This window comes from Odontesthes bonariensis, chromosome 3 (assembly GCF_027942865.1).
Source record: "Odontesthes bonariensis isolate fOdoBon6 chromosome 3, fOdoBon6.hap1, whole genome shotgun sequence".
NCBI lineage: Eukaryota > Metazoa > Chordata > Actinopteri > Atheriniformes > Atherinopsidae > Odontesthes > Odontesthes bonariensis.
Window position 1 is genome coordinate 31,207,357 of NC_134508.1, and position 26,183 is coordinate 31,233,539.

General features: G+C 41.1%; 1 protein-coding gene across 1 annotated transcript; it reads right to left on the reverse strand.

The window, feature by feature from the left end:
• Positions 1-9,616: 9,616 nt before the first annotated feature.
• Positions 9,617-24,913, reverse strand: apcdd1l (adenomatosis polyposis coli down-regulated 1-like). Its single transcript, XM_075461550.1, has 4 exons — positions 24,423-24,913; positions 15,187-15,370; positions 12,955-13,474; positions 9,617-11,160 (listed from the first exon to the last, which is right to left on the reverse strand). The coding sequence occupies exons 1-4, from the start codon at positions 24,499-24,501 to the stop codon at positions 10,399-10,401; spliced, it is 1,545 nt and encodes a 514-aa protein (XP_075317665.1). The 5' UTR covers positions 24,502-24,913; the 3' UTR covers positions 9,617-10,398.
• Positions 24,914-26,183: the final 1,270 nt, after the last annotated feature.

Here is a 26,183-nt window from a genome sequence, read left to right on the forward strand (position 1 = left end):
CTTCAGTCGGAATTTTGCTCAGTACAGGGTCAGTTCCGACATGGACAGACACAGACTGCAGCGAGGTGTGCGCTCCGCTGAGAAGGTGATCGGCTGCATCTATCCATGACCTGCACGTCTCCAGGACTATGGGGCGAGCAGGTCGGATCACAGCTGACCCTTCTCTATTTGCACCGCTCCCCTCGGGCAGGAGGCTTCGGTCCATTCGGACCAAAACCTCCCGTCACAAAAACAGTTTTTTCCCCTTGCAGTTGGACTTATGAACACTTCATAATCACCTATTAACCTGCCCCAGTCACTTTACCATCATTAAAATTGCACTAATGAAGCTGCACTGTTGTTGCTCTGTATATTGGATACTGTGTATTGTTGTACACACCTTGTACATTTTATATTCATATATTTTTATTCTTTATTTTTTATTATTATAGCCTATGTTACATGTTTGCACCTTACGCCGCAGCAAATCCCTAGTTAGTGAACACTGTTCAGTAACAATGGCAATAAAACAAATTCTGATTCTGATGAGCTTTCTTTCCAGTCAGTGTATTACTCTATAGCTCTGTTTTCAGTGAGAGCAAGGGCAGCCAATCAAGCAACGGCAACCGAATAGCGCCAACACCTACCTGCATTTCATAATGAGGTTGCCAGATAAGCTCTGAAACGACGCCAATAAGGGCAAACGACGCATTCTAAACCCAGCATAGTAACATAGCTGTTTCAGAGAGCCTTTTAGGGAGGTTCTGAGCCATTACAGACCCAAGCAATTTTTTTTGGGCTACATATCACATCACAGAACAAGGATTAATGCCCCATTCAACCTTTCTCTATCACCTTTAAGTTGCTCCCTCGTACCTGTTGTAGGAATCCCTGAAGCACCCAAAACTGTTGTTGTGTCTAGTTGGTTTGTTCTGTTATGCAACAGACACATATTTTCATAACTTATCTGGCAGTCCTACAGGTCCTTTATATTCACGACTTATTTCCACACCTGGACACAGGATGAATCTTAATGCTGATAGGCTGTAGCAACACAGCATCATGAAAGATTCTTCGCTCCCACTGCCTCATATTTCCATCCCTTCATGTCGCCAAAAGCGAAAACGAGTCCATCCCATCCTTCCATTGACTGAACATGTAATAGTGTCTTTACTTACTGTAGAACACACCATTACAGTGTCAGTTTTAACGCAAAACCTTGATCTTTTTCTAACCATAGCCATGTATATTTTAATCCCTAATCTTAGCTATTTACATTGTAAAACAGTGACAAAGAAGCAACTGCAAGTTACTTTGAAACATCAATGGTTATTTGGGTTGCCTCCTTTCAAGGTTTTTCTGGCATGTCCAACTGTGAGGAATCCCCAGGGCAGACGCAGAACATCCTGGAGGGATTATTTATCCCTTCTAGTCCCAACGCCTGGGCTGCCCCAGGAGAAGCAGTGTCGATGGGGAAACAAACGTCTGGGTTTCCTTCCTGGACCTTCTGCCTCCGCAACCCGACCTCTGACAATGGGATGAAAACAGGACAGATGGATGGAAGTTCATGAGAGGAGGTGAACTCAGTTGTCTGGCTTGACAATCGTTTGTGTAGCTCCATTCTCCAACCTCTCTGACCTTCAAATATATGATATGATTATGATGCAAAAATGGTTTTGAGTTAGTTTGTGTCTGGCAGCACAAAAACTCTTGTCTGTGGATACAAATTAATTGATTAAGTGAAGGCTATTCCACATTATTGCTGTGAGACTTGGTTGGTGTGTCTGTGTCTATTGGTGGAGGTCGAGAAAATGTATGGAAAAGTTGAGGATGAGACAAAGCTTTGGTCAATCGGCTGTTACGTCTGAATTTCAAGAGAGGGTTCTTCTGTGAAACCTGCTACTAATCTAGAAAAAAAAAAAACCCAGCAGATTGTGTTATTTGATGGTTCACCACAGAAAAAGCCTAAATATTTTATATATTACCAATGTATACATGATTTAACCCTTGGCTCTGTCATTAGTTTGGTTCACCGGAACTATTAAAGTACTCAAAAAAAAAAAACTATCTCCCGTTTTATCAAAAGGTTTTGCATATTTGGCATGTTTTCCTCATCCTAAATTATTTTCCTTCTTAAAGTTTCACAAGTGAAACAGAATACTTTTATCTGAATACGTGCAGCTGTTTGGCACATACATTTCATCCAAATTTACTATTTAAAAAGAGGTCCCTGTAAGAGTTTGGGGGCACTTATGGTTTGAATGCTTTGACTTTGCGGATTGGCATGAAGTTTGGAGGCAGAACGACTGGCAGCAAGCAACGCCGCCTGGAAGAATCTGCTTATCTCTTCAGCACAAATCTTTTTTAGTGTGATCTTAATCTTTGAACTGAAACATGACATGATTTCACAAGCCACCGGGACTGGCAGATAGCTCAAGGGAATGCTTCAGTCAAAGACTCTCAAAAGCAATCCATGTTAAAAACGTTGACTCATACTAGAAGCTAAAAGTTACTGCCCATCTGTTATGTTTTTACATGGCAAGTGAGAATTAAAAAAAAAAACTCTTCTTTTCTCTGCGTCCTGAACAGTATAGGCTGTACTAAATTTCACTTATTTTATTTGCAGTTATGCTGCTTTACGCTCCAATTCCACAAGCATTTCTCAATCAAATACTGGGACTTTTACTCCTTTATTTGACAGTTGTAGTTTCTGAAAAATATACTTTCGGTGTTGAATTTCTAAACAGCTTTGATGGTTTTATTGGAAATACCTGTTGAAGACCCAGTGAAGTACAAAAAATGTTCAGTACTGCTCACAGGAAGTGAAAATTTTATTGTCCTCGGTTGCTGAGCGCTGCCTTCAAATCATAAACAAAATGATTTTTTTTCCAGTGATGAAGTCTCATTTAGCATTTAGCAACAATCCTTGCAGGCGAAAGCATCGTAACACCACAGATGATTGCAGTGTCACTGCATTTGGTCAAATACTCATGTATTAACTGTTGCTTCACATTTTACAGGCTGAAAACGTCCACATTTGGAGGTTAAGGATGGTGCTACACACATGACTGCCAACCTAACTTCTGGTGCCTTCAAATAATTTACGTTGAAATGTTGTTTCTTACATTCAGTCGCTGATTCATTGCACTTTCTCTCTGTTTTTCTTTTTCTTTTTTACATATTACATCCCGTATTTAAAATTCAAAACAAAGTAGTCAAGAATAAGAGGGCATCACAGCTTGCATCAGACAGACCCTGTAATTATGTATTGTATCAAAATAATCCTTTTACTGGATGGCTGCCAAGTACAAACTCTTTGGCTGATGTTTTGATTAAACTTTATTAATTTGATTGTTATCAGATGAAGTCATTTGTTAAGCTGGTTTTCAGCGTGGAAGGTTTCTTCATCAGTGTGCTCTACAGGTGGTTAAGACAACGCAAAGGAGCTTTGTAACACACGGCTGATGTTGTCAAAGCTAGGATTTTTTTTCTAACCCTTAGAAAGAGAGGGTGATTGTGGGAAGGTTAGTTGTTCGAACCCCAGAGTGCAGAAAGACCGGGTTGTGAGGAGAAAGACTTTATTCTTCAAAAAGAACCCCGCTGGCTGCAATTACCCTGAGCACGCAAGTGGTGAAGTCCTAATCTTAATCCAATTAAAATGTGGGAAACCTGGAGCTCGTACTTCATGTGAGAAAAGCCAATAACATCACATCTTAATTCTTTAATTCTTTTTTCTTTTAACTGCTTTTGCGGCTTTTGTTAAAATCTGATTTTTTAAGGTAATTTCTAGGCAGAAATATACATATTTTTTTTACCTGTAATGGTATAAAGGCTCTTCCACCTCGTTGTTGTGATAGATAAGGAGCTCAAGCAGAGAAAGAAAATTGCTGGAATGGGGTGTTGGGTCTGTTCAGTAGTTGGTTAAGTACATGAGCATGAGGTCATGACAGAAAGGAGCCCGTTTCTGTTTGGCACGAGATCAAGCAGAAAGAGCAGTCGCTGCTCCGCACTGCAGCTCAGTGGGCAGAAACACAGCACTTTGTTGCACAGAAAGACATTTTTCTTAATAGAAACTCATTTGTTTAAACTAAACCAGCCCACTTGTGGTCGATGTTATCTTTTATGATGCAGCTGCAGCTCATATTCTCATAGAAATAATGGGATTTTCTTAACGGAGCCTGAAATTTTAATGTGTGGGAGAAGTTGGAAGATATCTGTACTTCTGCAGTGATGTCATCCCAGGGATGTGTGTGAGGATTAACTGCACATGCAAGACTTTTATGGGAAAGCAGAAGATGGAAGAAAAAGAAACATACCGCGACTGTTTTTTCGAATGAATCTCTGTCCAAAAGCAGCACCGTGTCCTTCTTTTACCAGAATATTTGTCAGACTAAACCACCAAACGTTTGTGGTTTGGAAACTTATTTAAGCTTAGGGGAAACTCCTTGGGGTTTGTTTTGTTTTCCTTTGAAAAAAAAAAAAAAAATTTTATTTGGGGTCCCGCATTGTTCCAGTAGATGGAAACCCACAGAAAGATAAATAAAGATATTCATTCATTCAAGTGATAACCTTACAAGCGCAGCAGTGGTCCATGGGACCTTTTGAGCTGCTCAACTGGCCCTTTAAGGTTTCCATGTTCCATTTCTTATTTGATAGACCAAATTTTGGACCTAATTTCTGCTCTGGATGATTTTTAGGTGAAGGAAATTTGTCCAGTTTTCTCATTCTTACCACATGTGTCCATTAGTATCATTTTTCTTTTCTTTGTTTGCTCTAAAGATATTCAGCAATGTGATTTTTTTTTCCCACCTAAAAAGGAATAGATTGACATTTTGAGAAATGCATGTATTCAGTTTCTTTTAGACTTAAAGGAATATTCTCATTCTCTTTAGTCTAGACGTAACAAGTTAACAATTGGCATATCAGATATTGCTACCTTTGGACACAATCAGTGTGCTAGTAGCTCTAAATTCATATTCAGTGTACAGACGTTCAAGCTCAAGCATTCAGCATGAATCTCACAACATCAGAGTATTCGTTTTACTGATCCAGGCATCATATAAGATATTATGATGAGCAGCCACTCTTACCTCTTAGGGAGTTAGGGAGTGTTTTTCTCAGCTGAGCATGACTTATTCAGACTTATTAATCAGGTGCAGAAATTCAAGTGAAGAGGCAAAACTTCCTTCCTTGCTCATGGACCTCTGACATTTCTGCTTTCAATTCCAGCAGCATCATTCAACTTGTAACTGGCATCTGAGAATTTCCTTTAAACATCTGCCAGACGTGATGTCTTTGAAATTAAATGAATGATGTTTTTCCATGTAACTTATTACTAATCCATAAATAGTTTTTGATTCTTTCATTTAACTCTGTCTTCTGTGTGGTGATCTATCTGGCATGACTGTTGAAGAGAAAAAAAAAGAAAACAATGAAAAACTCAAATCACAAACAAGTAAATAAATGGTAATAATTGTCACTAAAAATATGGGGTTTGTAAGTCTGGTGTAAACACATTACAGCAACTGTAACCAACTGAGCTGCAGTTATGTTTTATCGTTTCATAAATGGTTGAATTTGATAAGCCGCTCACAGGCTGGTCCTGCGCTCCCCTGACTTATGGTGCACAACAGAGACCTCAAACAGACCCCAGCGCAGCCATCGCTGAGCTTGTAACTCTGGTTGGATTCATGTGGTTGCTGCTGGATTAATTGGAGTTAAAGATTTATCCAGGTTCAGGGCTAGTTTAATTACACAGTCTGCATGTTGTTGTACAGACAAATGGTGCTCACCCACTCCATGTTTTTCTTTCAATCAGTCTCTGTTCTTCTCTGTGCCGGCTCGGTGTGGGGGGAGCAGATCTATATTCTCCATCCAAGCCTGAAGGATGACCTCATGGGGCCAGCAGCTGCCGTCACCACTCTCGCAGGAGTTAATAGGAACAGTATGTGGCCTCTGGAGAAGTCAGTCTTTCTTTCTTTCTTTTTTCACAGAGTCAGCTCTTTGCGTGCATTCAATATTTCTATTAATATTTTTTTCTTTTCACAGAACCTGTTTTTGTGGTTACTGCCCCACGTTGACCGTTTTCACAGTAGAAAGCCTTAAGAATCTCAATTCACCCGTCTTCTAATATCAACGGCTCAGATGATTTCTTGGGGGAATCTTTTTATTATTTGACTGATTTTGCTTCTGTGCCACAAAGTTAGTGTTTCAGCTTACTTTTGTGGCAATGTTCAGCTTCATCGATCTGCTGACTTCCCAAAATACGTCTGTAAGCAACCTGTTCTGCATCAAAGAGTCTCATGGAGAGACAAGCTGATCCAAACAGCACCGCATTTAGCAACGAAAGTACAGAAAGAGAACAGCCAAAGACCGAAGGATATTGAATTAACATATCAGTGTTTCTGTTAAGAGTTTGTTTCTGCCAGAAAGTTAATGGCCAAAATATATTTTACTTCAGATCTGATGGTTTCCTTATTTCATCACATGTTTATCACTAATCTCTGGTTACACTTAAAATGAGCCTAATCTCCCTCTATAGCTGACTGTCATGTGAAATGTATTTCTGCATACAATTTATTTTGTTTCCAAATTACAAGTTGAACACAACTGCAACTCTTGGTGATGGGAACTTTGTCATTTGGTTGAAATTCTTTAAAATGAAGCGTGTCCATTCCTTTTACTTGGTCAAGTGTTATTCTACAAGTATTTCTCTGTGCACAACACTTCACTTGTGTCAGTCATAACACTGAATACCTGGACACTGTTTATTCCTTCTCTGCTGCTCTCGACTCATGTTGTCAATATGATGGCGAAGTCTGTGTTCTTGGCTGATGGATATGCATCCAGTCTAATATTCCTCTCTGTGAGTTTTCAGTGGTTTCTGCAGTTGTGGCACTGGAATATCTGCAGAAAAATGTGCAAGCCATATGACGGCTGTTTATCAAATGGCAGTATGCGCACACACTATCAGGGCTTTGAATCAGACCACAGGATGATCGCATTAAGCTAATGCTCACCCCATTTTTCAGTTTCTTTCACTCTCGGTTTCTTTCAGTTTGATTTCACTCTCGCCAGCTTGGTCGGTCCACCACTTTGGTCAAGAATTAAATATTTCAGCAGCTATTAAATAGGTTGCCAGTGCATTCTGAGGGCTCCTGGTCTTCAGAGGAAACTTCTGTCACTGGGAATCACTTGATTTTTCATTACAAGCACAATTAGCCTGACATTTGAGTTTTAGACAGACATATGTCAACAACTTTTGAATTAATCTCCATTTCGTTTGGAACAGACTTTTATATTTCTCTGGGGACCAGTCGTAAGACCATTTGTGGCCCCTTTTCATCTAATGCTTCCTGCACTAGTTTGGCTTCTACAGAGCAATCCAAAAGGTTTCACTTCAAACTCGTCACATACACTGACAGTCAGTCCATTTTAAAGTCAGAGGGTCGCTGTTGGATGTCCAGAGTTTTCCACGCTGGTGTGGTGACAGTCCAATGACAAGCTGCCACAGCGACGAGGGAAGTGTTTCTGCCAAAAACAGCAAACTCTCACCAGCAGTTGTATAGCTCACTTAATTCAAGAGAGAAATTAGCTCATCATGCTCTGCCAGTACTTTCTTTCCTGACTGGATACATCCAGTCTAGCAAATCTGACTTTTGATTATCAATCTTACATTTTTTACCAGTTTGAATTTAGAATTAGTCTTTCAACGAACGGCCCTCTGCTACGACAAAAACAAACTGTGGTTAAAAACTTAAGACAGAGGAATGGAGAGACATCGAAGCCCCGGGTTTATTAAGCCAAAATGCGATGGAGGAATTATGACGTGATTTTTCTACTAACAGGCCGGTTCTAACAGGTGTTTGCTGTATTTAACAACCTGAACCAATTCAGTAAATGACTTGACAAAATTGTGCCTAAAGGACAGCACCAACTGTCCACAGCTGAACTGCAAACGAGGGAGATGACAGTATTTTAGAAAACTGCTTGTCAAGTAGTTTACAAGTATCAGTATCAGTATTATCAAGTATGAGTTTGATGTGTTTTATTGTGGGCTCTCTCAGTTTGAGCTCTCAGGCTAAATAGTGTATGTTCTTAATAATAACATGCCTTAAGGGTGATTGAGTGTAATATGGGTCATTCATTCTCATGGTGGCTGGAATGGGTTGGACAGATTTCAAATACAGACACAACCCCACAGAAGAGAGGGGGGTGGAGTGAAGGGTAGTGGGCCACTCCTGCTCCTAAAATCAGTAGCTTTTTAGTGTATGAGGGAGGTTCTGTGCTTTATTTCTGGGGTATTTTGACCAAATCATGTGCCAGCCTTTTCAGACCTCATGTCAACTTGTGAAAAACACTAGACAAAAGAGGTACAAAATACAGGCGAAGAAAGTGAAAAAACAGTAGCATGTTCGGTGTGCCAGAAACGATTGATGTTAGTCATTTCCATCTCCACTAATGCACCTCGGCTCATTTCTGAAAAAGTTATAAACCACCTTCAGTGTATGTAAGTTAGTGAAACTTGATCCATCTTCTTTTTGTGAAGTACCACTTCAAAATGTGAATAAAACAGTGATGGAAGTCCAGTGTGAAAGCTCTGTTAACCCACAGATTAGCAGAAACATAAAGAGTGGATAACATGTCAATGGATTGGAGATATTTAGCAGCAGTCAGTTCTCAAAGTTGAAGTATTAGGAGCGGGGAAAAAAGGCCATGGGCTGCATGGTGGTGTGGTGGTTAGCTCTGTTGCCTCGCAGCAAGAGGGTTCCAGGTTCAACTCCTAGCTGGGGCCTTTCTTTTTGGAGTTTGCATGTTCTCCCCGTGTATGCGTGGGTTCTCTCTGGGTACTCTGGCTTCCTCCCACTGTCCAGAACATGCATGTTAGGTTAATTGGTGTCTCTAAATTGTCCTTAGGAGTGAGTGTGAGTGTGTGTGTGGTCATTCGTCTCGGTTGTCTCTGTGTGGCCCTGTGAAGGACTGGCGACCCGTCCAGGGTGCACCCCGCCTCTTACCCGATGACCGCTGGGATGGGCTCCAGCCCCCCCGCGACCCAACCGACGGATTCAGCGGGTATAGAAAATGGATGGATAGAAAAAAGGCCAAGTTAAAAGAAGTGGCTAGATATGGGTCAGAGGTCTTGTGGGGTGTTCATGGTTTGTGGAGTCGTGTTTAGTACATTCAGAAAGTGACCGCAGGGAAAAGGCAAATCGTTGCAGTCATCAGGAATCTTTGTGAATGAACCTTCACAAGCATGTTACTGTGACATGGACAACCTTCCAAAACAAAAAATGATTTCTTTTTTCTTTTTCTTCATTAGGATAACAAACCTTGCCACACAGCAAAAACAATGTTTTGGTAAACATGCCAATTTCCCATCTCCTCGCATCGATCGAGTGTCTCTGGTATTTGTTGGAAGAACCCATCGAGGCTCATCCTCCCAGTTTGCTGGACTTAAAGAATCTGCTGCCATGGGACACCTTCAGAGGTCTTGTGGAGGCCACGCTGTGACTTTCCACAGGGACAACTCACACACTGACTTATTTGGGATTATCTATACTAGAACCCCAGAGAGCCATTAACATGGCTGTAGACCTTTAGTCATGTTATAAAGATCAGTTAAAACCAAGAATTTAAGAAAAGCCATTTTAATAGACAGAGAAAATATTACATACAAAGGTAACTAAAATATTAGGCAAAAAATTCTCTCTTTTTATGAAAAAGTATAATATAAATGGTTAAAATAAATATTCATTAGATTTGTTTGCTCTGACTGCTGACAGAAAAGCAGACTAATGCACAAGTTTTAAAAGAGCATAAAGATCAAACAACATTTGACACCACAGTGGCATTAGACCAGCGACCTTGGCTGCGCACACATTTTCTATCCTACTTCTTGTCTTTCCAGTATGTCTATTGAAAAAATGTTCTGTACAAAGTGCATTAGTTGTGTTGCATCTTGGTGAAAAGTCCTCTGAAATGTCCATGGCTTACATTTTTATGTGGAAAAATCGATCCAGATTTCAACATCAGTATTTTTCTTTGCAACAGGATCATAAGAAAACAGCTCTTACTCATATATGATAAATGAAGCTGTAAAGTAATAAAATCAGTTTGATTTACTATCCAAACACTACCAGATTGGAATCAATGTACTTTTATGATACTTTGGTGGTCTATACAGATTAGTTTTTACATAGAAAAATAGCTGAGGTGAGTCATGAAAGTGAACCCACAGGTAGCATCTGAAAGCCAGACAACCAAAAAAAAAAGTCGGCTCTCCTGAATGTCTGTTGATTCTTCTGAACCTTCTCGCAGGTGGTCATCATAATGCAGACAGAGAGTGAAGAGCAGATGCCAGAAAACAACACTCATCACTGACTTCAGCTGTGTAACAGGTTGGATTTGTGAACAGTGTCTCTAATGAACACAGAGCCAGCTGCCCAGCGCACATCCAAACACCAGCAGCACCAGCTGTGCAAGCCTCTCCGTCCCGCTGGCTAACTGCACTTGCTTGCTGTTAAAACTCATGTGGGAGGATTGTGTCTCTCCCTCACTACAAAGCACCATGGGAGGCTGAAAGGACGTGGGTCGCCTCAGTGGTCGGTCAGGACTGGACGCATCAGTTGGCCTCTCTCCGGTGAACAGCAGTGGGAGTTTCCTGTGATCCAGCTCCATCTTAAAGAGCTCATACTCCTTGTGTGGCAGCTTGATGCCCAACACAGTGCACCCATCTGTGGGGGTCAAGTCCTGCTCCACCCTGACCTCCCAGCTTCCTGCCAGACCACATTTTCCTGGCCTCGTACTGTTCAGCAACTTGGCGGTGGGCTCATCCCAGGCTGTGACTCTCACCTGGGTTACCTTGAAGACAAACTCATACGCTCCTGAGAGTTTGGCGGAGGGGTTTCCCTGGGCATAGTGGCCCAAGGCTCTCAGGGTGAAAGTGGGCTGCGAGCAGGCAGGGTCGGAGTAGTGCCTGTAGATTCCTTCCCAGGCGTTCTGGCTAGGATCAAAAGTGAAGTCTCGGGTGAGGAAGAGGACAGTAGGGCGGGTTTCGCAGCGCTGGCTGACCCAGCGGCCGGCCAGAGACAGAGGAGCAGCTGTACTCTGGGGCAACTTGGGGGGGCGCTGCTCTGAGGAACGATAGACCAAAGCGCACACAGGGCAGGGGTGGACGTGATGCTGCAAAATGAGAGGGAGAGGCGAGATCTTTAGGGCGGCAACTCATGATTATGCATCAATTTTTCTTAAGAAAAATAGGTGTAACTGCTCCTGTAGCTGTAGTGATAAAATAAAAACATTAATTATTACAGAATAGGATTCTAGTACAATTTTTTCAGTCCCTTGCTCTATTTTGAATGCAATTCTGGTGCCAAAAAAAGGAAACAAAGGTGAACGAGTCTGAAAACAAAGGAATTTTGAAGTTTTCTATAGCTGTTACAACAATATTGCTCATGTAAAGGCTTTTGGACATCATAATCATGTAGTAATGTTCTAAAATTGTGACGTTCTTTCCAGAACCAGTTAGCAGTTATTTGACTAAAAGGCGAATTAACTCAACTTTTCTGCTCTCGGCAGCTTTGCTTCATGAGTAAACCGTATGTTTTCGATTATAAATATGATCTCATTCTTCATGGATTTGGTTTGTTAGAAGAAAGTGAGTTTGTTATATATATACATGTATATAAAAACAAACTATGCACATTTAGGAAATAATTATGTTTGAAATTGTTTGACTTAGAGGCGTATTTTGTCATGCGTCCTGTAGAAATGTGCAGTTTTACCACTCTGTAAAACTGGACTGTTTTTACAATAACAACATATCAGAGAATTAAACATGTTCAGTTGGAATTTGACACCAGAATCATGAGAGTCGGAAACATGTTAACCACCGTGTTGCCCCACCTCTTTTAATAACTTTGTAGGTATTTGGAAACTGAGGAGACAACTTGGTGTAATTTTAGAAAATAGATATTTTCCCATTTTTTACATTTTAAGAATTTCAGCTGTTCAAAGGGTCTGATTTGTTGTATTGTTAGTTTCCTGATGTGCCAAATGTTTTCCGTGGAAAACGGTTTGGACTGTTGGCAGGACAGTTAAGCACCTGGAAATCTTTTTACTACTCTGCCATGTTCATGTAACACATGAAGAATTTGGTTACTGTGCACTAATGTGCCCCTACACCTTAGACTTTTTATATCCAATCCTGTTTTTAATTGGCTTCGAGATATGCTGGCAGTTATTATCATTGTTTCTTTGATATATTTCTTTAATTTGTTATCATTACACATCTTTTGTTAATCCTGTTCCAAATGTGTGGTGAAAACATGTTGCTGGCATCACATTTAAAATGTGCATCACATTTAAAATGTGCATATGCTTTGAATTTAACGAACTGGATTTGATTAGATTATGAATTGGACTCTGATTGGTTTGAATTGGACAGCATCGTTGAAGTGCCTTCGAGATGACATTTGTTGTGATTTGGCGCTGTATAAATAAACTGAATTGAATTGAATATGTTTTACAAAGAAAACAATACAATTTCTCTGTTTCAAGATTTCACATACAGTAGTCTATGTGCAAAGTTCAATTGATTAGGGTGTTGCCTGAATGCATGAAACATTTTTATAAAGTCTGACATGTTGTAGTGTATTTGCAGTTCTTTGTGAGAAAAGCCAACTATTTGGAAATAAAATTAACAATAACTTAAAAAACTAACTTAAAGTAACTATGACAGTAAAAGGATTTTGATACTAGCTGTATATTGTGGTATCGTTGTGGTAATCTTGTGCCACTCTGACTCCTCATAACAGGTGGAAAATTGTAGAGTTCTGATGGAATGATGAATATTTTCCATTTTCCAATTTTTTAAGTGCTGTTAAACAAGGCATCCAAACCTCCACTGCAACTGAGCTGCTCAGCGGCCAGCAATACAAACACCCACAAATCATCCAAACCATTATAAAGCCTCACCATAGCGCTTTGCAGCGGCTGCTGGTACCCTGTGGACCTGTGCTGAGTTCTCTGGATCCAATCTGTGTGAATATCCCCCAAGAACAGCTCCTGCACCTTTCCTCCATGGCTGTAGTGCTGGGTCTCCACTCGCACCAGATCCATCTCCATCATAGAGAAACCCAGCGCTGTGAGACATCCTCTCCCTGCCCGTGTGTTGTACAGCTCATAGACCTTCCCGGGCACAGCTCGACCCAGGCTCAGACCCACACAAACCGCAGGCAGCCTGGAGGCCAGTCTCTGCCTGGCTGCCACAGTGTGAACCACAATGCCCACCTTGCTGAGGTGCTGTTCAGCCTCAGTGCCTCCGAGGGTAATCCAGGAGGCCTGACGCAGACGAATCTTCCCCCTGATCATCAGGGAGTAGGCTGGCTCTTCACAGCCGCTGTCAGTGTAGTAGTGCTGCAGGGCCTGGAAGTGACGGCTGGAGTGGAAGGTGTAGGACCGGGTGAGAAACTCTGAACCCGGCCGAACTTCACATCTAAATAAAGAGAGAGTGATAAATACAATGTTTACTGTGGCGTGAATTTGATTTCAGTTGGGTGTTTTAATTTTTTTTTTTTTGAGCATGTTCAAATCTGAAGTCTCGACTCATGTAGTACAAGTCTCCAATCTGTCTGAGTAAGGACTAAAAAGTCCTTCTGGATAAGGCCAAGTTAAAACGCAGGTTTTAATGAGCAAATATACATTTTTTTTTTCAGATCTGCTGCTAGACTTGTGTCATACATCTTTATTATAATAATGGAACTTAACTGTATGAACTAATTTTTCATCTTTTTATTTACAGCAGTCAGGAAATATTCTCTGTAACACTAATTCGGGATGATTCAACTACTAAACTCCCTTCATTAACTTTATTTGCATGCTGTTTAGGCCTGAAACAGTAGGGCCCTGGGCACAGACATATAAAAAGGCCCCAAAAGAGCATCAAGGCAATCAAACTGAGACAACAAAAGAAACATAAAAAAAAGAACATGGCAGCGTTATTTGTGTCTCCCCCTCTGTATCCTGCAGATGGATTAAAACCAAATAGTATCCTTCTGAAGTTCTTGCTTAGGTTTGTTTAATCCTTTTGTGGTCATTGTTTTCAGAATTTGGTAGAACCACCTTTATTCTTCAACACAGCCTAAACCTACGTTAACAAGCTATCTTTTAATCTATTTAAGTTATCATCAGGAATAGTTCTCCAGGCTTCTTGAAGGACATTACAAAGCTCCTCTTTGGATGTTGACTGCCTTTTGTTCCGTTCTCTGTCAAGATGCTCCGATGCTGCTTCAATAATTTAGAAGTCCGGGCTTTGGGAAGACCTGATTTTCAGTCCAGTTACTGAGTCATTTGGCATACATCAGCCATTTCTCCCTGATTTACTTCCTTAAGAATGAGTTCTTGACAGCAGCCCTTTAATGGAGACCATTTCTGATGAGACTCCAGCCAACAGTAGATGGATCAACTGAAGGACCAGATGCAACTTTTAGGTCCCCACGGATGGAACCTCTTCTTTTGTCCTCCACTTGTTCAGTTTCCTCAGATTTTGCAAGGGCACTTCACCCCATGCTAAGATATGCAAAGACTTTGGCTAAGAGATATTTTTTTAATGAACTTACTGACACAAAATAGTTTTATTGCTGTCAAACAGTGTTCTTACTGGTATTTTTCATAGATACAACTAAAGAAATCTAATCATTTGTTGCCACAGGCTTTTTGTTGCTAAGTGCCCAAAGACAGAATTTACAATTTATCCTTTATTACCTTTCTGTCATGTGTAGACACAACACCGGTTTCATCTTTTGAGTTAGGTGCCTTGTTTGAATGATTCATAGGTCAGTGTTGCAACCAATGCCCAAAAATGTTGAAAGACCTTCAGAAAGCCTTGAGAACTATTGTGTAGTACAACTTTGAAAGATTACAAGACGGTCTGTCTGCTGGGATGGCTCAAGACTGTTACATAGTATATCACCTTCTACTTTATTATCAAAGTGTTCAGTGTTAACCAGTTTGCACTCAGCAGCTCATCAGCTAAGAGGCTGGAAATCAAACTGACTATCCAGTCTTTGATAGAAAACCTGTTTTACCATCATCTGAGCCTGAGCCATAATTTAGCTATCATTAAAATTCTCATATTTTTTTTCTGTTTAATTTGATCTGCTTTTCAGATAAAAAACTCGCTGCTACAGCAACTGCATGTGCATGTACCTTGTTGACACCCAGGTGCCATCCAGAGATGGGGGGATGTCTGCTGTGATTTTCACTCCGTTCTGTAGGTGGTGGTACTGACAGTGGGGCTCCCATTGCAGGCTTCCACTGAAATTGGAGGAGGACATGAAGGGACGTGTGGGCACCTCCCACAGTTTACTCCCAGTTCCGACCACAAACACAGCTGCAAGGGAGAAGACAGAAAACAGTGGGAAGATAACAACAGTTGTCAGATAAACACGGATAATTCCAGCCTGCTTTAGTGTATAAAGATTAATCTGGAGCTTCTTTATCAGAATATAACAAGTTTTCCTCAAGTTACACCTAAACACAAATCAGGTTGAGCGTAGGCTGTTTCAGGGCAGCCATTTTGAGACATTTTCCATGTAAATAAGTGACAAATTGGTGTTGAATAAACCATACATATCTGTAAATCAGGATGTCAGCCTCAGTGCACACGGATATGGCCCGTCACTCCAATCACCATGCAGCTGCAGCACACAGCCCTCAATTTTGGATTTACTCAGAGGCAGGAAGTGTGTGTATGTGTGTGTGTGTGTGTGTGTGTGTGTGTGTGTGTGTGTGTGGAAATAACCATACATTAATGTATGCTTTGTTTACATGTGCAATTCCAGCACTGATATGAAACAAACAGTGGGTCACAACAGTAGACCAACTGAGCCAAACACATATGTATTAATATTAAAAGACTCATGATGATTAATACGTTTGCTTGATTTTCCCCAAAAACAGACAGTTAATCCAACTACGAGCATTTTTCATTCTGTAACAATTACTGACCTGGCATGTGCACATCTGCAGTCTGTCATTAATCGTAGTTGTTTTTTTCTGTGTGCTGTCAACACAACAGGGCTGAGCACTCCGGCCCGGTTTCAGCTGAGACAAAGGCCAAGAGTTTTCCTGATTGTACCCTCATGGTTGCAACATGAGGAAACCTGCTGGGGTCTGTGTGTGCAGTGTGTGCACTGTGAGGCTTCAGTTTCACCCCCAAAACAAATGTAAAAATGCAAAGAGGTTGAGTTCGCCCAGACGTCTCTATGTTTGCTCTTGTTTTCTCCTTCACTCTTCCAGTCGACTTTATACATTCTACTGAAGTGTCATTTTATGGGCTTTTTAGGTGTGCAAATATTTTCACATTTGGACGGAACCAGTCGAGCTATTTGCAAAGCTTATATACAGGAAAGTGGTATCAGCCTTCTCGTCTAACTCTCTGCTGTAAGAAAAATTCGGGAAACATCAAACTTTTGCTTTAAGGCAGGATGTCCAACTTGTTTTCCTCTCTTTAGTTTTGCCTTTTCCTTTATTCCCTTTCCCTTTTTTCTCTCATTCAACATTAGATGCCCATTAGAACATCAGCTGTCAAAATTGTAGTTGAGCTGGGAGCATCAACCCACTGATCGGTTTGCTCTCTGGTGGCTGAGTAGATGAAGCTGAGAGAAAAAAGGAAATTGTGTGCTGTTGATTTTTCTACAAAAGGCTCCAAAATGTCGACTGACTGATCGGCATTTATTAACCTTGTTAATGTCAAATGGAGGATATTTTTTGTTCCTTTCACTCTTGGAATGCTCCTTTCATTCTGACCACAACCGCAGACATGTGTGCAGCTCAGTCATTTCCCAGCGCTTTTCCACCTGACACACACACACACACACACACACACACACACACACACACACACACATTTGGTTGTTTGAACTGTACAGTCACAGACCACAGAGCCATATTTAAACTGAAAGCACATTTCTCCTCCTTCCAGAAGCCTGTCAATTTGTCGATAAGATTAATAATTCTTTTTGCTGTTATGGGCATCGAAACATGTTTGCAACTGCATTCGTGTGGTGATGTGTTTGTTTATGCTGCATGTCACAGCAACTGGCAAGGAAATCCAGTCGGACCCACATGCGCTCCCTCTGGAGAACTAGAATCAGAAACATTAATCAGGTTTAATTAATCTCAATGCTCTGTGCAAGTCATCCAATCAGCCTGTTTTATGTTATCCAACCTCTGTAGCTGCATGCAGTACGTTACCTAAGATCCAGCTCACTCACACACACAAAGAGCACAAAGAACGGACACTGAGAGAGGAGACACAGTATGTGATTGGGAGACATTTATGTTGCTGTGTATGAGTTTCTGTTTTTGCCAAAGCATTTCTATACTGTGTTTTTTGAGGTCACTTGTCATTCAGTTCCTTTCCCTTTCTCCGATCTCCTGCCAGCTGGCCATATGGTTGCATTTACTAAGAGAGTGCTCATAAAAGCAGAGCTTAGTCAAACAAAATTGCTCATCATGGGGTTTTAAGTATTCTTCTACAGAAGAGCCTATTCCAACCACAACTGAGATGATGGTGTAATACGTGCAGTATGATAATATCCAACCCCCATCTCAATTTGGAGGCGACCGGGGACCATTTCATTTGATTCACTTTCTATACAGGCAGTCAGATATCATTAGCTTTACCCGTCAATGGTTCCCACTGATTTATTTTTCCACAATGAGCCCTAAAACTTCCCACTCACGCAAAGTGCACCTCCCTGTCACAGTATAGCGCTCAGTGCATCTATTCAAAAACAGATTCTATCTATTTCTACCAGTAAAAGTAACTGCAAGAATGAGATGTAATCCAGGTTTTATGATGAATTAGAAACAAAAAAAGAGAATTCAGGTTTGCCTTGGAAAAAGTTAGTAGATGCTTTGTGTTGTGAATATGAAGTTGTCCAAAATTCTGTCTCATTGTGTAGTTAATAGGGAGATCTGAGAGGTTTATAAAGTAATACCAATAAAGTATTATTTGTATAACATTTTGCTTTACAGGAAGGGATTAGGTGAGTTAGAGTTAAGTTAATCTTCTCAAAAACATAATAATACAATGTGTGATGAATGTATTGAACATTGCCATGGGCTTTGTAAAAGAGGAAAGTTGTAAGGAAGGATTTGATGGTCGCCACAGACTTGATGCGCCTGACTTCAGTGGGCAAAGAGTATCATAAGGTGGGGGCTCTTACTGAAAAGGCCATCCCGCTGTCACTCATCTGGGAATAATTAGCAGGGCCGTATTTGCTGATATTATTGGGCGGGAGGGCACATACCAAGTCAAGAGGTGTGAGATGTATTTAGAGGCAATGCCTTATAAGGCTTTGAAACATAAGCAGTAAGATTTTATACGAACTCTAACAGGGAGCAAGTGCAGGGGTGAAATGTTCTTTTAGTGCTAGCTGCAGCGTTTTGAATCAACTGGAAACAACGGAGGGAACCATGATTGATACTTGAGTACGGTGAGTTACAATAAGCATTATGAGAGGAGACAAAATCATGCTTCAACTTTGAAGTTGGAAAAAAATTATCTGTTTTTTTCAGATTGTCCAAAAAAAAGACAAAACAACATGTTTGAATGGACAATAAAAACTGATGAAAGAATCAAATTTCACTCCTAGATTGTTAGTCATAAATGACTTGTTAGTGAGAGATCTAAAAATTCAGGAGGCCAAATTTGTTTGTTACAAATACAGAGGAAACAGAGGTAGACTTACAGCAAAAAGGAATGAAGATATTAATGCTAACATTCCTCTGTATATTGTAAAGATGAACGTGAACGTTTCCTGGTGAAAGGTTTGATGATAAATGAGACCAGCAAGGGAAGCTAAGAGGAGGTGCAGTGTTTGGAGTAACTTTAGGTTTTGGAGAGGAAGACTGTGAGATAGTCAGGGTCCGGTCAAATTCTTTGACTATTTGACTGGATCCCAAGACTGCCTGACAGACTTCCTCTCCAGAACCTAAAGACAGTCCAAACACTGCACATCTGTCTACTTTCCCCTGCCGGTTTAATTTATCATCAGTTAGAATATTTTTCTTCTGCTGCACTCAGCCTCAGTTCATTGTGAAGACCAGCTGAAGAACATGCAAAAGATTGGGAACTGTTGCCAGTGGAAGACAACAATCCTTTCACAGCTGTCCTCTTGCAGTTTCATAACTCTCCCACCAGGGGTCAGCGCTGCAGCCTGCGAGCCGTGTGTGGTCTGGACGGTCTTTCCGTCATCACCACCAACACTGCAGCTGCCACTGGCCTTCACTTCATCTGACTGATGGCCGGCCAAAGTAATCTACCTGTCTTTGAGCTCCTATATTCATTCACTTTCCACTCACACATAAACACACACACATACGCCTGTACATGTATTCACAAAAACACACACTGCACACATTGATTTACTGTGTACTGTAAAATGGATACCATTTATAAAAGACCTCCGGGCTGTCCTCTATTTGTTTGTTTGCATTTGTGATTACGGATGGTGTGGTGTGGCAGCCCGAGCTCTCCTCTCTCACGTCTCGAGCCACAGTCAAAATACAGCTTTATGTGCGTCTATATATGCAGCTACCCTGTGAAAACAAAAACCAGATCCAGACACTTCTGATTTAGGGCTTGCAGGGAATCAAGTGCTCGACATACAAGTCAACCTCGTGCCTTGTTTACAGAGAGATGCCTTTGTTTACTTCATAGCTGCATGCATTGAGACTGGCACTACAATTGCCCTAAGGTGTAAATGTATAACCGATTATCCCTGAGAAAAATGTTGCAGATGATCTGAAATTAAACCAAGGCAGGACCGTTCCCACTGTTTTCCAGTACTTTCACAACATCCTCATGTGTTTTTTTTCCGTTTTATCACAACATTTTCTTTCAGCGCGATTACCTCACTGTCACGTGAAGCCCATTTCTTATCTTTCTTTGCCTCAGTGCTGAAGCACAAAACGCTCCCAACTGTCGCTGAAGTGCCCATAAATCCCTTCTCCCCCTCCCCATAATTTCTGCTCCCGTCCTGCTGATGAAAAAGCTGCGATATTTACGCCTCATTTCTCCTAGATGGATGTCAGATTCCTTCCTTCTTTTCTTTGTTTCTTTTCTTTTCCCCTTCTCCTGCTTCTCCGTGTCTGTCAGAAGTTGATGAGGTGAATGAAGTTAGTCAGGAGGATAAGGGGTGTTTTAAGGAGGGGCGAGGCATTTTCATGCACTGGAATGACATGATTAGTGAGGTGCATGTGTGTGTTTTTCTCAACTGAGGTATTAAATGCTACAGTAGCCCAGAGACCACCCCCCCATTCTACATACTTAGTTGAGTGCTTCTCATTATTCACAGTTCTCCAATGCTTTTTTAGGCTCTCGGAGCCGCTGAGCTGCCTGTGACTGTAGACGGGCACTATAAGTCAATAATTCCAACCCTTTTAGGTTTGTGGCACCTTACAATTAAATAATGTCTGCTGGCTACTCATCGTCACCAGATGCAGATTCCTATAAAGCGTATTTTCAAGTATTACACAACTTCACAAATGTCAACCTAATTATCTCACATGTTGATTTATGTTGTTGTCCTTTCAGAGAGGATAAGTTTACACACACGACTAGTATTTATGTCATAAAGTGATCACATGGTAGCTATAAATCATGAATTATTGTGCGATTATAAACCAGTTTTGTTCTTTCGTTTGGCAAGACCCGTGTTTGTAACCAATTCAAAATAAAAGATCAATTGGCCAATATAAATGTTTGTTAATAACCTTACCAGCTGTGTAACAGTAGAGGTAGTTAATTTTATTACTTTATACTGTTGCTCACATTAAGGCTAATCAGGTGAATGCACACATCGGTATTAACTTATAAGGTGAGAGGATTTAGACAGATAAGTCAAGAAAAGCAGAGTTGTTCTCTTGTTTCGGCTAATGGTAAATTGTCAATTCTTTTCCATTTTATTTGTGTTAATGGACACAACTTGAATGTTTCTTTGGAATTGCTAAGTGGAACTTCTACAGGCCGGTTTGTGTCTCTTTTGGCCCGCATCAGGTTTGAGGTTTTTCGCATCTGAGTCCTGACTCATCATGCAATAAAAGAAGATTTCAAACATATGTTAAAATTTGTGGGAAGGTCATATGAAAGGCAAGCCTGACCTAAGCACGGGAGTTAATTTCCCAAATCTAGACAAACAAAGAGTGAAAATAAAAGTTATCTTCAAGATGAAATCATTTCTGAGAAGTATTGCCTTTAACCAGAGGAAAAGATGAATCGTCATGATGACATATATGTATATTCTGGTGTCTGCACCCCAAATGCAAACTTTACCACTTGTTGAAACTGGTAAACTCTCCTTCAGCGAGAGTTTCACAAAGTGCTGTGGGACCATACTCCATGTAATTATTTTCAACCTCCATCTACAGTATGTAAAATAAAAAGAAAGTCATGTCTTTGAAGACAAAAGTTTATATACTGCTGTGAAACAATAAATCTTTTAAAACAAAATAATGTCAAACCACAAAATCACAGTTTTTCAGAACGAGCCAGTTACCAGAGAACAAACCATTTTATGTTTCTGCAAACCACAGATACGCATGGTAAAATCTCATACCTCTGAGATACACATAAGGCAACAGTGCCTCAGCAATGACGTATGGGGTGCTGCAGCAATGATTTAATGCACTTTCTCTGGTGACATGCATCAGTGCCGTACTTACCAGAAACAAACGCTGCATTTGGGATGCTGGGAGAATAACTTGTGCAATCTTTAGCCTGGATTTGGGTTCAATTTTTCAAAAATATATATTTAGATATAAACCTAGCTGTTAGGTTTGGTTTAGGCAACAAACAACTGGTATAATGTGTAATGAAAACATCACAGTCCTGAAAAGTCCTGTTATGGGACAAGATGGGCGTAAGACCAGGCTGTTTTTGTGCAGAAACACTTATTCATGTGTGGTTTGTAAAAATGTAAAATCATCTTATTCTGGACACAACTGATGTTTATAGATAAATATGTAAATATACATAATAGATTGATTAACACCTCAGACGTGTAAAGGGGTGGTAGGAGGTGGCAGCTCACACTGCAACACTTTACTTTGGTGACCAAAACCACTTTTTGTTTATCATAAATGGAGACAAAATTCCCACAACTTGACTGCTGTTATGAACCTCGTCTCTTAAAGAGTCTCTGGCTGACATTTCATTTCAGACACATTTTTTGATAAACTTTTGGGATGCCCCTGTGCACACAATCAAAGCTGCATCACTTCAGGTGAATGGCCTAAGCTGATGATATGCTACTGCTTTCATGTACATGATAAGTAGTACATGATACAGTTATTTGTGTTGTGTAATAAGATTTGTAGTGATAACGTTCAGTATGACTCAGACTGTAATGACAAGCAGTAAACTTATTGATTCAAAGATGAACACTAGGATTCAATAATTACGGCATTTATAATTGCCATTTTTACAGTATAAACAAAGTGTTATTGCCCCTCACTGCCAGGGGCTCAGAGCAGAGCGCCATGCAAAGTCAATTTGACTTTACAAAGTCTTTCGTGCAGCAACAGCCTCCCTCCCCTCCACCCTTGTCGCCACAGTCAGGCGAAGGTCAGGATGATTTAAGGAACATGAGGTCCGTTGTGTTATTCTAACCCTGAGCCCCACCTCCCCCCCTTTCCTTATTTCTGCTTTAACCCCAGTATCTCATTGTGGCCCTCCAGGCCGGCAGTATCACTGTGTCCCCGGGACAGCGCAAGGACAACTACTGTTGTCTTTTCATCACAGCGTAAGCTGCTTAATCCAGCGGCCGCGTTTATTTAGACAAGAGATCTATAGGGGTTTGCCCAGTGGACGCTGTTGCCAGTTCCACTGCGGTTAGCAAGCTCTGGCTCCAACTCCCAAAGACACAACTCACAGACTTTGTCCTGCTTAATAAAAGAGCTACGTCCTCAAGCCAACACATCCACTCACCTCCGTATTTTCTCAACAATTTCTGCTGTGATTCAAACGCAACACCCTGGACTTTGGAGCTATCAGACAACAAGGAGGATCTTGAATTATCAAAGCACCTTATTTCCATTGTTGTGTATCTTCTTTGTGGACAACCGACACCGGCCAGATACATTTAGCGGACAAGGGAAGTTGATGGTCCACTGATGTTTTGGAGACAAAATTGTATCAGATTTAAAGACGGTTTGGAGACGGTTTTAGAGATCTGTTTGGTTTTTTTTCCATAACAAAAGCAAAAGTCCCTCCAAGGTTCGAGAAGATGAAGTTTAGATCTTTCACTGAAGAATCAAAATATCAAATATTTGAATTGATGAATTTGATGTGGTCTTTTTTTTTAAGCCCTGATTAAGAAGGGGAGAACAACAGGAAACAAATGGAACGTTTCTGAGAAATGTACTTCAACATGTACTACAAAGCTTTCTCTCACAGAAATTACCCGACACCTGTCAAAATTGATCTCATCCAAATATCTCAGTTTCAGATATCAGTGACCTGTTAAAGTCTGTTTAACGCGTCTGTTTGGAACCAGCGACTCAACCTCGCCTTTCTCCTCGGCTAAACTTGAGCAGAGAATAAGGAAACAGTTCAGAGATACCAGTCTATCACTGAAGCAGTGAGGGATGGAGGCAACAGAGGGACACTGAGCTGTTGAATGATGACTAGAACTGGATGGTTGCCTTCTCTTGTCCGTCTCCTGCCACCCATCAACCTTAATTTCTCTGATGGCCTGCGTTACCATGATCAAGGCAGCGACGGCTGGACGATCAGCTCTGCACAGCAGCCCAGGGCTGTGTCAGTAATGGCTGTCTCCTGTTATTCTAACCATTAACGTAATGGCAACATTAGTTCCAGGGCCATGCTTCCATGCTCCCAGGGAACTATTGTTTAAAGGCACCAGCTGGAGACCTTTTTAATTCAACTCGTCCTGTTGCCACGGGTCTGTCTGAGCTTTGAAGACACACACAGGAGGAGAGGGAGAACACAGCCTTTCTATTCATGAGTCCAATGTCAGCATAAGTCTTGTTTTTATTTTTTAAACTGGTGATCCACATCCTGAACTTTGCGAATCGTTTGAATTGTGACAAATTACATAATGACTTTCCTGTAATTATGAGTTTGTCTGCTATAATCTCTTCCTTTTTGTCACTTGCTCCTGCCATGTGTTCTCTAAGCTATATAAGTCCCAAATGTTCAGCTGATTTCTCACATGAGAGAGCGTTTATCTCTTTGTTTTCATCGCGGAAAATCTTTGGTTTCTTGAAGGAAATCTGCTTCAGTCTTTCAGGATCCGACTCTGAAATCCCTTTAAACGATAAGGCTCATACTTGACTCTCATGTTTGGGATTCTTTCACATTTCAATGAAAATCTGCATCAGTTAACTCAATAGGAGTTAGAGACTAAACTCACCTTGCCAGAGCAGCCAGACTTCCCTCAACAGGTGACTGAAACGTCCGTTTGACATGTTTCCTGCTTCCAGGTGCTTCATTCACACAAACTGCTCAGAAACCAAACTTTGATCCGTGGGAAATCCAAATTACAGAGGCTCCTGTCAACAAGAGATGTGGGATACCACCATGACAAGAGCTCATACACAGTGTGTCCAGTAATCCCTCAGAAATAAAGTCTCCACTTCAGCCAGCTGTTAGTTTGTCCTCTCTTCTACCTCCACTTCTTGGTTTCCATAGTTTGATCAAAAAAAAGTCCTCTGCTGAGACCACTCTTTCATGCAACTTCTCCACGCCGGTGCTTTCCTTTAGCTGACGAGACGGGGAGTAATTGCTCTTTCTTTCTTGCCTTGCCTTGCCTCACTACCGTGCAGCACTGTGACTGCGCTCCACTCGGTGCATGTGGAGCAAGTGTGTGTGTGCATGTGGGCAGGAGGATTTTGTGCGTGTGCGCTCCTGTCTGGCTCTTATAATTTTGAGCTGAGAGGAGGGAGCAGAACGAGAGATGGAGGGAGGGCAGAGAAAGTTTCAGGGTGAGTGTGTGTGGAGGAGGAGGAGGAGGAGGAGGGGGAGGGCGGGTGTTTGAGTTTTAAACTTCTCCAGTGAAGGCTCTGAGGAGCTTTTAGAGCAAGGTGTAAAAGGGCAGCGGTAAGATGGAGTTAACACTACAGCCACAATGCTGTAAAACATCAGTAAAACATCTATAATGTATAATCTGAGGGCTTTACTCACTCCCGCTACATCTCTAATATGTTTCCACGATGATAGTTTCTGATATATTCTGAGACATTTGTCTCAGATTCCTGCCTCCACCCAAAAACATGAAGGTGGACAAATTATTCATCTAGTTATGTTTTGCTGCAGAGTGTTATGCATTTAAAATTGAATCAATAAATGAGCTATCAACGTTGACACCCCTCGGTTACCTCAACAGCTTGGAGGTTGGTTTGTTTGCTCTCTTGCTGAGGGAGTTTAAAAGCAGTTTGCTCTCTGTGCGCTCAGTGTACTCGCTCGTCTGGGATGTGGTGGCTTTGTGAAAAAGCTGGTGGTGTGCAGAGGAATGTGCCTCCAGAGTTATGTTGTGAACACTCGAGCTGGCTGGAAAGCACTCTGTACATTCAGGGAACACCTGGGTTTGTGCTGTAAATACTCCCGCCTGTTTGTCAAAAATGTCTATTTTTACGGCTACGAATGATGTCACTTTTTTTTTCCGCATTGCTCGCCCGACACTGTTTATCATGTGATTAACTTTAAGTCTTTATTTTACATGAAGAATAGCTGGATGAATATTGAGAATGGAAACTGCCAAAAATAAATTATTAATTAATCGAGGATAGATTAAGGCAGGGGTCTTCAACGTTTTTCAAGTCAGGGACCCCCAAACTGATGGAGAGTTGGAGTAGGGACCCCCCTACTATTTATATGGCATACAATTGTGTTTTATATTTAACGGGGGCATAGTGCCGTGTGTAAACATAGCTACTCTGTTATTGTACATTCAACACTGAGCTATTCAAATAATCCACAGATTTTAACTTTAAACATGCATGTAGATGGGACAATGAATCCTCAAACCATCTGTGGATGGCACATGTTTGCACACAATTTGTGAGAAAAAACTGTTTGAAAAAAAAAAAATAATAATAATAATTTAAAAATCGTCTAATCAACCAAAGATTTTGCGACCCCCCCTGCAGTACCTCCACAGACCCCCTGGGGGTCC

What these genes read in the sequence shown, in the direction of transcription:
- apcdd1l (XM_075461550.1), bottom strand. Translation starts at nt 24,501, where the DNA reads ATGAAGCACCTGGAAGCAGGAAACATGTCAAACGGACGTTTCAGTCAC. An exon ending in GGCACCTGGGTGTCAACAAG is followed by an intron (nt 13,475 to 15,186) that starts GTACATGCACAT and finishes CTCTTTATTTAG; the next exon opens with ATGTGAAGTTCGGCCGGGTT. An exon ending in AGCCGCTGCAAAGCGCTATG is followed by an intron (nt 11,161 to 12,954) that starts GTGAGGCTTTAT and finishes CTCATTTTGCAG; the next exon opens with CATCACGTCCACCCCTGCCC.